The 10,768-nt window shown below is 31.1% G+C and overlaps 2 protein-coding genes across 2 annotated transcripts; both read left to right on the forward strand.

The window, feature by feature from the left end:
- The first annotated feature begins 1,796 nt into the window (after positions 1-1,796).
- Positions 1,797-3,694, forward strand: LOC132174099 (uncharacterized). The gene is made up of 2 exons (XM_059585803.1): positions 1,797-1,894; positions 3,028-3,694. Exons 1-2 carry the CDS (start codon positions 1,797-1,799, stop codon positions 3,692-3,694), a joined length of 765 nt encoding a protein of 254 aa, XP_059441786.1.
- A 2,635-nt stretch (positions 3,695-6,329) lies between these two features.
- Positions 6,330-6,956, forward strand: LOC132174100 (uncharacterized). The gene has a single exon (XM_059585804.1). It carries the CDS (start codon positions 6,330-6,332, stop codon positions 6,954-6,956), a length of 627 nt encoding a protein of 208 aa, XP_059441787.1.
- Positions 6,957-10,768: the final 3,812 nt, after the last annotated feature.

Raw genomic sequence — 10,768 nt, forward strand, 5'->3', positions numbered from 1 at the left:
AATTTCAAATAATTTATTTTTTGCGATTTGATTTAAAATTGCATTTTTTTTTTTTGTCTATGAAATGACAATGCCAAACACACTCTTAGTATACTGCCATATTATTTTTATATAATTGAGATGACTTGACATTGAAAATTAACCTTAATTTTTTTTTAAAAAAAAAATGATGGTCCAAGATTTAATTTTTATTCTCACATTGTCATGTTGTATAATAGTTTTTAAATAAGGGTATTTGTATAATAAGTCCATGAGTCAACCCTCCAAAATTTTTAAATCTCTAAGTTTTTTTTTTTCTTTCGAAAATTTACTCTCTGGGTCAATGAAAATGACAATAAAATCCTTGCCATAAAATTTTTTTAACAACCGTTAGTCAAATTTAAAACGTACCGTTTCACCTAATTAAAATATTAATTTAATTTTAAAATAAATATAACAAATTAAAAAAAAAAATTTAAAAGAAGAAAGGACAGCAGTGGTCAAACCCTCAAAAGAACAAATTTGAGGGTTTGCCCTAGGGGGGCCGAACCACCCCCTTGGGCCCAAGGGAGTAGTTCGGCTACCCCCATACAGTCGGTTTGGGGGGCCGAACCACCTTAGGCAAAATGGGGTGGCCGGCCACCCCCTGTCCTTTCCTTTTCTTTTTTCTTTTAATTTAATTTTTAGATTTATTTTTAAATTAAATTAATAAAAATTAATATTTTAATGAGCTGAAACGGTGCATTTTGAATGACTAATGGGTGTTAAAAAAAATTTATGGAAGGGATTTTATTGTTATTCCAATTGACCTAGGGAGTAAATTTTCCAAAAAAAAAAAAAAACTTAGAGATTTAAAAATTTTGGAGAATTCGCTCAGGAACTTATTATACAAATAACCTTTTAAATAATTGTGATGGCGGAGGAAGGGAGAGAATGAAAAAATTTTGAAGCACAACAAGAAGGCAAGGAGATAGGTAAAGGGGACCTAGCTCAACCACTCTGTTAACAATTTAATGATTAATATAAAATGATTTTATTTAGAATCTCATCTCTACAACTTAACAACTTTACAAAAATTGGGAATATCAACGGTCAAATACATTAATTTAACAAAACAAATATATTTAACCACGCACTCATAGTAAATACTAAACTAAAATTTAAGATATTTAACAAGACCTTATAAAAAATATTTTAAACTTTCAAGGTTGTAAATTTAATGCTTTCTTGAAATTTAGGAAACCTTTTAGACTTCCAAGGTTGCTTAGCTCCCACTACGAGCATTCACACCCGGCTCAGTAAAAGTTTAGCTAAATTTAACCAAAATATTACTTTTTTATTTTTATTTTAACTATCAATTTTTTTTAAGTACTTACATTTGGCTCAACATTTTAATTATCAACTTTTAATATTTTATTTAAAAATTTTTATTTTTTATTCTTTATGTAATTCTACGAGAAATGAGAGAGAAGTTTAAATGATTTTTAATTAGAGAAGAGATGATGAAATGATTTTTTTATTAGTAAAATTATACATTGTTGAACTATAGTGCTAGGATTTAGGGTTTAGGAAATAGCCAAAAGTGAATGCTCACTTAAGCAAAACAGGTCATTTGTTTGGCCAATTTCTTACTATTTGATTAGGGTGTGGTTCGGCCATGAGAGGTAGCCGAGTCAGCTTCAAACGTGTTTAGGGTTGACTTGACCACGGCTGCATTACTCTCTCAACATGGAGGTATTTCACTCCACCTATGGACTTTGCCTTACCCAAACAAAGTATAGTCTTGAATTCTTATCTATTCCATCATGCCCTTAGCTATGCCTATATCTCCAGATGCCAAGAGATACTCGACCACTCCCAAGGGTGTCTTAGCCACCTTGCATCACTTGGACCTGGTTGAAATGGAGAGGAACCGGTTAGTTGTTTTTAGAATATTAATTTTGTCATTTTATTTTTATTTTTGGACAAAAATGCCCTCTTAAAACAACTAAATGGATCCCCCTCCATTTCATTTGAAATGGAGAGAATCCTTCTCTGCATCACTTAGGGGTGATCGAGTGTTAAGGATTTTACAATGGGGGTGGCCATTTCGTTTTTTTCTATTGAACTTTTAAAAATGATAAATAATAGTTGGTATTTTATATAAAAAGTTACTTATAGTAGAATACTTTAAGAAAAATTGTTAAAGATTTTAATCGATCCCAATTCTATTAATGCAAGTTAATAGAATCGTTAGCATTAATCTCTAACAAGAGTGAGGTCTAATTACAGGAATATTGAATAACAATTAATAGAGCCAATCAAATTAATGTCATCAGATCTTCTATGTTTTCAAATCGTAGGTAATGAGATGTTTTTTTGAAAACGCACAATTTTAAAGGTTATACTGTGATTTTAAAAGCCAAATCACAATTTTGCCAAACACTTAACTACGTTTTTAAAAATTACTTTGTCAAATCGCTATTTTAAATCGCAATCTCAAACAAACTATAAATTTAATTTGTTAAGACGGTTTTGATTGAAAATATCAATTAATGGCCTCAAGTAAAAATATTGAACTCATATAATGTGGTTAGAGGTAGTAGTGGAGTTCTCTTCCCTTTCCACCACTATTTCCTCCGATGGTTATAAACCTTAAAACTATTTTTGTAATTATTAAAAAGGAGATTCACGTGCTCAACCCAATTATAATTTTTCAACTGCTTTCAACTTAGAGCCTGTTTGGGATTGTGTTTAGCAAATAGAGCTTTTAAGTAAAAAAAAAAAAAACTTATTGACAAAAGCTTTATTTTTAAGCTTTTACCAAAAGTGTATTTTAGCAATTTTAATGCTTTTTGACATTCAAAAGCGCTTTTTTTTTTTTTTTTTTCTTTCTTTCAAACAAGCTTTTAGAAAGTTAAACACACTTTTAAAGTCCACAAACGCAATTCCAAACAGACCCTTATATATTGACAGGTTTTCCATGCATGATCACTATAGACAAATGACATAAATTCTCTTCTATATTTAGTTTACATATTTTGATCAAGATGGCTGGTTTTGTTGCAGGATTTCTGAATATTACAAAACAATGGCTTTTTGTTTTTCTTCGAGGTGGGAGGAATTCAACAAAACCCACCGCAATACTATCACCACACTCATCATTGTCTTGCTGCTCTTGATCCTCACGTTGGTTTTCTTGTTCCAATATGTTTTCCAGGACAGGCCACAAACGAGACAAGCTTTGTTGATACGCTTGAACTCTTTTTCTGTCTCAAACTTCAACATTACAACCTCGGCGTTGGAGGTTGAATGGAAAGCACATTTGACGTTTGAAAATCGAGATGATGAGTATGAGATTTTTATCATTCCCTTTGAAACATATTTATACTACAATGATGTCTTTGGTGTGTCGTGTGCGTTGGTGGCAGAATCAATACACCTTCAAGAGAAGAGACAGAAAAAGGTTATGATAAAATTCAAGCCAAGTGGTTGTCTAGGAAAGCTGCCACCGTTGAAGGAGAAGGTTTTTCAACAGATGAGGGAGGATAGAGAGAAGAATAATATATTGCATTTGGATTTGCAAATGAATATGAGATTTCAAGAATTTCAGAATGGAATAGCCAAATGGCATATGAATATTAATGCTACTTGCTATGATATAAATGTTTCTTTTGTGAGTGCAACAAATGGGAAGTATATGGAAGGTGTGAGGCAATGTTATATTCCTTGGTAATTCTCTTTTTTTTTTTTTTTTCTATAATTTTTTGGTGGGGATTTTGTTTATTCATACCAGTTCTGAAGACTTGACTTTCCTTCATCTCTTCATCTCTTCTAGCTTCTTTGTATTCCACTATGTTTTAATAAAATGATTGTCAACCATGCATAGAAAGAAATTAAGATGGTAACTTAATCCTTAGAAAGTTAGGGTCTATTTTGATTTGCGATTCTAAAAAGTGTGATTATGGTCACCAACACCCTTTAGAGATGGGAATGATGCTGAAGACTTTTGAATTGAAGGGCTAAGGGGAGCTTCTCCACCAGTCAAAGAACATTCAAGAAATATACAAGAGAATAAAAAAAAAATTGGACTATGATTATGGAAATTATGTTGCCATAATTTTTATTACATGTGCTTAATAAAATGTGTTTGAAATGTTTTAAGAAAGGAAATGAGTTTTATGGGGAAACCATGATTACAAAGTTTGTAATTTGTGACACATGTAATATGTGAAAACGTTTGTAAAAGATGGGTGTTATACACTTAATAGCCCGATGTTAAGAATGGGAAATAAAATTGCCTAACAATCCAGCAGTAAAGTATTGGGTTATACACTTAGCAAACTTGAACGGTTAAATGAGAGTATACACTTGACTTACAAGAATGTGAAATGCGAAATGTGATATGAACTTGAGAATATGTGAGATGTGAAAAGGAACATGTTATCATATGTACGATATGAAATAAGCACGCGATAAATGATATATATGTATTGTTTTATCTTTAAATTGACATTTTCCATTATCTTGATTTAAATTAATTTTAGTGTGCCATATTTAATTTTTTAAAAGAAAAATTTTGAAAATGGCTCCTATATATTTGTCATTAAAAACAAAAAAAAAAACCCTTGAAAGAGAGGCTTACTTTCTCTTTTGAAAATCAGTGTCTTTTTTATTTTTAATAAGTCTAAAGCTTTTTGTTGAATTATTGGTAACAATTTTCTTTTCTCTATTGAGTAAATAAGGCAAAAATAATATTTATTTTGGTTGCATCAACGGTCAAGCATTATTTGCTTCTTAGATAATATTGTAAGATTTATATAAAATTAGCTCGTAGAAAATTTCGAGAGATATCCGATATATGTTTGTGTGTGTTTGTTTCTACTCTATAATTGTTTATCAATTTGGTTGTCTCTTATGTAATTATAATTTAACTTAAAACATTTAGGTTAATGAATTACAACGTTAAAATTAAAAATTATTTATTCAAAAAAAAAAAGTTAACATTCCAAAAAGTAATTCATCGTTGAATTTTAATGACCAAACTTCAAATCTCAAATAGTACCCTCTTAAATCTATAAGGGTTGTAGATAAAGAACATCATTCTAAAATTCTAGTTGTGCGAACCTAAGGGTTGCAAGTGAAAAACATTTATTTTTTTATTTTAAATTGTGTTTATTAATATATTTTTAATTTGGCCCCTATAATTGTAAATTTTTTGCTCTGCCACTACAGTTACGGTTAACAGTTTTAGTCAATAACCGCTAACCATAATCATCTTTTCACCCCTACTTTCTAAGCTATGAACTTACATATCCACCTATAAAATTGTATGGTCATGATGTTTATACAGATGTTGCTAGGAGGAGGTCGATGAAGACCCTTACGCTTCTCTAAACTTTTGCTCATGAGGCTGGTTTTGACGATGATTTAATGTTGTGATAACAATTAAGGTTTATATTTATATAGATGTGATTTTATTAATTATCATAGGCCAATTATGTAACGCCTTGGTTTTTATAGCAGTTGTAAGTGGAAAATATCTAATTTTTTACGTGACAATACTATATATAATACTCGCATAGCGGAAAATTATCAGGTACAAAAACTTTTCTTTTTTATTTTTGAAACCACAAACTCATTATATATATATATTTTCATTTTTTCCCTTTGAACTAAAATTCTGACTTTTCCACTATAACCAATCAAATTAAACTCAAGAGATTAAAACTAGCCACCTTGTTGCAAAATTGAAACTTATACATGTAAATGAGCTCTTGGTTTTGTTAAAGACGGTTTTGATTGAAATATGATCAATAGCCTCAAATAAAAACATTGGGCTCATAGAATGCGGGTAGAGGTGGTAGCGGAGGTCTCTTGCTTGCCACCGCTAGTTCCACAAAGGCTAAAAATATAATTTTAAACTAAATTGCAAAAATATATAATTTGATAGTACATTTTTAAAAAAATTACGATATGTAATGGAATTCGTTTTAAAAAATACACGATTTTAAATACTAAATTGCACTTTTACCAGAAGCTTAACTGCATTTTTAAAAATAGCGATTTAAAAAAATAATAATAATAATACAAAATTGCAAACCTAAAGAGTCCTTAAACTAACTTTGTAATTAAGAAGGAGATTCACGTGCTCAAGCTAATTAACTAGAATTTTTCAGCTGCTTCTAACGTACATATTATTACAAGACAAGACAAGAAACACTTATAGACAGGTTTTCCAATCTCTATGGAGAGAAAGAAATTGTCTTGTTACTTGTATTTTCATGTTTGAGAGGGAATATTAAGGAGGAGAAGGGCTGGTTTTTGCTGCAATATTTCTGAAACTTTCTTTCTTCCACAAAAAGCGCGCAATGGCTATTTCGAGGTTGAAGGAGAAGATAAGCTTCCACCGCAATGATATCTGTACAGTAATTATTTCCCTCCTGCTCTTCGCCATGGCAGCGAGCTTCTTGTACAAATATGTAACAGAAAACAGCCCAGAATCGAGAAAACCAATGGTGATACACATGAACTCTTTCACTGTATCAAACTTCAACATCACAGACTCTGTTTTGGAAGCCGAATGGGAAGCAAATTTGACATTTGAAAACCGAGATGATTGTTTTGAAATTTCGATCAACCCCTTTGAAACATATTTATACCACAAAGAAATCCTGCTCTCGTGTACGTCGGTGGAATCAATACGCCTTAATCATAGGAGGCAGAAGAAGGTTTTGATAAAGGCAAAACAGAGTGGCTGCAGGGGAGTGAAGCCCAAGTTGGAGGAGCCCTTTCTCAGTGAGATTAGGAAGGAGAAGGAGAATGATGGGGTCCTTTTGAATTTGGAAATGAATATGGAATTTGAAGAATCTAAAGATGGGGTTGACAAATGGGATTTGAGTTTGACTCCTTCTTGCTCTTATATCAAAGTTTCTTTTCTGGGTGCAACCCATGGGAAGTATATGGGTGATGTGATGAACTGTCCTATTAATTGGTAATTCTTTTTTTCTTTAATTTTTAATTTTTAATTTTTTGTGGATTTTGATTATTGATGGCGATTGCCGGGTGATGGATGTAGTTGACATTTCACTTGAAGCCATTAATATTTCAATCTAAATTGTGATGTGAGCATGGGTGGAACTAGCATTTGGAGTTTGGTGAGGACAAAATTAAAAATTTGGGAGAGGGAGGGTAAAATTTTAATTTAAAAAAAAAAATTTAAAGGCGTTTTTTAAAATTTTATGGGAAAACATAACCCTTTGGGGGCTGAGGCCTTCCATGGGGCTACGTTGTTCTATTTTTAAATGTGACTTTTAAAATCAATATTGAATCAAAATGGGGGATAAGGTATCATATCTAGACCCATGAGTGTATTCAATTGCTAATTTAAGACATAGACATAAAAGAGCCCTTTATTGTATAACCCCTAGTCCGAAAAGATGGATGACTGAGATGGATTTCCAATTAATAATTTAAGACATAGACATGGCCATTTTTCGGGCATTTGATGTGGAGAGAGAGAGAGGTGGTTCATTGGGAGTGGTTCGATCACTTTTTATTTAGCCAAAGAGAGTGGCTCCACCACCTTCCGCGTTTTAAATATACATGATTGGTACAAATATGACACATTATTAGATTCTGTCAATTTTTTAATAATAGAGACAAAAGCAGAAAAATAAATAAATAAATAGGTAAACTAATTGAACTATTTGTCAAAAATTTAATCCCCATGAACAAAAAAATACATTTATCCCATTTTAAAATGGTGAAACTCTTTCAATCCTGCATTTGGTAATTTCGTTTCAATTTTATTTTAGCATCAGCATGCTCAGTTTCTATATATATATATATATTCAGAATTTATTAGTGTCTGACGTAAATTATGTTTGGCCTAGGACTTAATTTAATGAGGAGGCCTTATATATATATATATATATATATATATACCAAAATTAATGGTTTGACTATTTCTTGAGCTTGCACATTCTTGCTCAAACTTGTACTCTTCAACTACATTTATATCTTCTGTATGTCATCCTGTTCTTGGTTGTGGTGGTTGAAATGAAATTAAAAATTAAAAAATTGGATCATATGATTTATTTCTCGCTAGAAAAAAAATGGCCAACCATATGATTTATGGGTGCTGCAGAGTGCAGATCTTCTATGGGAACAGAGTTTATCATTATGCTGTGGGGACTGAAAATTTATTTATTTATTTATTTTTTCCCCTTCATGGGCCTAAGGGCCTGGGGACTTGTCAGAGAGCAATTTCAACTACCAATCTACTATGAGTTTGTTCACATTTGAAATTTTCATCCAAACTGCAAGACTTTTAACTATTTTGAAGGGAAATAAAGGAAAAAAAAAAAAAAAAAAAAAAAGAAAAGAGAGAGAGAGAGAGAGAGATAGCTACTTGAGAGTTCAAGAAATAACATGTCAAGTCATCAGTCCAACATTACAGTTGTCTATGGGCATGTGCAGTACCAACAAGTGGGAGTTAGATAGCTCATCTTGGTAGATATTTTCATGAAATTCAAACAAAGGATTAAAAAAAAAACCAAAAATTAAATAAAAGGAAGAGAGATGAAATTGAATTGCAAATGTCATATCTTTTATTTAACAATTCAATTAAAATGGGAGAATAAGGGTCTCATGAAAGGTAATTGTTCTTATGGTTGTAGTTTTGTTTGGAAATAATTGTGAGTGCCAAATTGCCTTGAAATGACTTTTGTGATTTTGCTAGTCAGTAATATCATTTACTAAAAGCCTTATCGAGTCTCGCAAAGGCCGACTCAAGCCCAATCGAGTTTGTTACTTCTTTGGCCTTGGAAAGTCCATTCACCCCTAAAGATAGTTTGCGCTCGATAAAACATCCTTCCTTTGGGGATGGCCCGACCGACTGTCCCCATACCAGCGGTCACCTGCCGACGATCACGTAGGGGAAGGGTCATAAAAAGAAAAGGTATCTAAAGTATTTGTATGTATATAATTTCAGTCTTACCTATTTAAACTTAACTCGATATAAGAAAATGATCCGTGAAAGCACCCCTTAAAGGAGTCATTAATGAAAATATACCACATTTCATACCGAAACCTTGACATCTAATGATTGCCATATTAAACCCACTTGACTTAATAACAACAATCATATAAGTAAAGGCTACAAACTCTATTCTTAGTAATTAGCTGCTCTCTTAAATCGTCCTCATTAACTTGGGCATTGTACCTTTTTCTTGTTTTTTCAGGACTCCTAGCAGGTGATCAACTTTATCAACACCAGATATTGAGATTTAAGTACAGTATATATGTTCAGCACATGCATGCTAGAGCTTTTAAAATTAAAGTTTAAAAAGAAAAAAAGAAAAGAAAGAATAGGTACGATTGATATGTGGTGTGGGTCACATAACAAAATTCATTAAAGAGAAAGATGTAGAGTTTAAAATAAAGCAGTAAAAACATGATGATTGTACAGTTTGAATTTATTACAACAATTTATGATGATCATGATCTTAAGCGTATGGTCTCGAATTTATTAGCAAGACAACATGAAGGTAGATTTCTCCCGCAGGCTTGCTGGAGTAATAGATAATAATATTTTGAGCATTTTTTATTACAAGTTTTTACTAAACTGACGAATTTGACGGAGCAGTTTACATGACACCTATTACGCTAATCATTAAAATGTCTATTACCTTGTAATTGTACTCCATGCGACATTAATTTTCAAAAAAATGTAAATTGTCGCATGAGTTTATAAATAAATTATAGTAAAAAGTTGTAGTACCTCAAACTTTTTTTTAATTTTTACTATTTTAAAATTGATTGAAAATTAATTGCTATAATGTAAATAATTTTTTTGGGGAAAATCCACTTTATTCCTCTGAAGTTTCAGGAGTTTTTCAATTTGAACTTCAAAGTTTAAAAATTGGCAATGTACCCCCCCTAATGTTTCAAAAAATTTCAATTTAAACCTTCCGTTACTAATTTCTGTCAAATTTTACGAAATTTTTTTTTAAAAAAGCCTGAGAGTAATTATGTAATTTCATAAATTTCCGTCCAATTTGACGAAAATTAGTAACGGAAAGTTTAAATTGAAAATTTTTGAAACATTAGAGGGTACATTGCCAATTTTTAAACTTTAATGTTCAAATTGAAAAACTCTTAAAACTTCAAGGAGTAAAGTGAATTTTTTCCAAATTTTTTCTATTTTAGAAGGAAATTTTGATAAGCCGAAATCTACATTAATTCCTCACACATTAAAAACGAAAGAGAATATGCAAATGTTATCCCCTCCTCTTCCATATATCTACGCAACTTGCGATAGCAATTGATCAATAATGATGAAACCACATGATTATGCATAATCATATGAATATCAGCATCGTTAATTATGATCTATCAAAATCAAATAGATATAACCTTAAGGTGCAATCCCAAATTGTTAGAATATAAATTAAATGATTAAATTTATCTATTTTTATAAATTTAAGTTTTTGAAATATTTAAATGGTAATTTAATATAGCATTAGAGTAGAGATCCTGAGTTTAAACTTTTTTTTCATCATTCACTTTTCGTTTCAATTACATATTTCTCTTGAATAACTTTTATAAAGATCTTGCACAAACCAGATCATTTGTACCCTTCACTTAAAGATAGAGACATTAGCATAGATATTTCTAGTGGTCCAAATTAAATTTGACACTTAAAGATAGACACATTAGCATAGATATTTCTAGTGGTCTAAATTAAATTTCACACACACACACTTAAAGATAGACACATTAGCATAGATATTTCTAGTGGTCTAAA

The sequence above is a fragment of the Corylus avellana genome, chromosome ca3, assembly GCF_901000735.1.
Source record: "Corylus avellana chromosome ca3, CavTom2PMs-1.0".
In the NCBI taxonomy this organism is placed as follows: Eukaryota; Viridiplantae; Streptophyta; class Magnoliopsida; order Fagales; family Betulaceae; genus Corylus; species Corylus avellana.

What these genes read in the sequence shown, in the direction of transcription:
- LOC132174100 (XM_059585804.1), top strand. Translation starts at nt 6,330, where the DNA reads ATGGCTATTTCGAGGTTGAAGGAGAAGATAAGCTTCCACCGCAATGAT.
- LOC132174099 (XM_059585803.1), top strand. Translation starts at nt 1,797, where the DNA reads ATGCCTATATCTCCAGATGCCAAGAGATACTCGACCACTCCCAAGGGT. An exon ending in GTTGAAATGGAGAGGAACCG is followed by an intron (nt 1,895 to 3,027) that starts GTTAGTTGTTTT and finishes GTTTTGTTGCAG; the next exon opens with GATTTCTGAATATTACAAAA.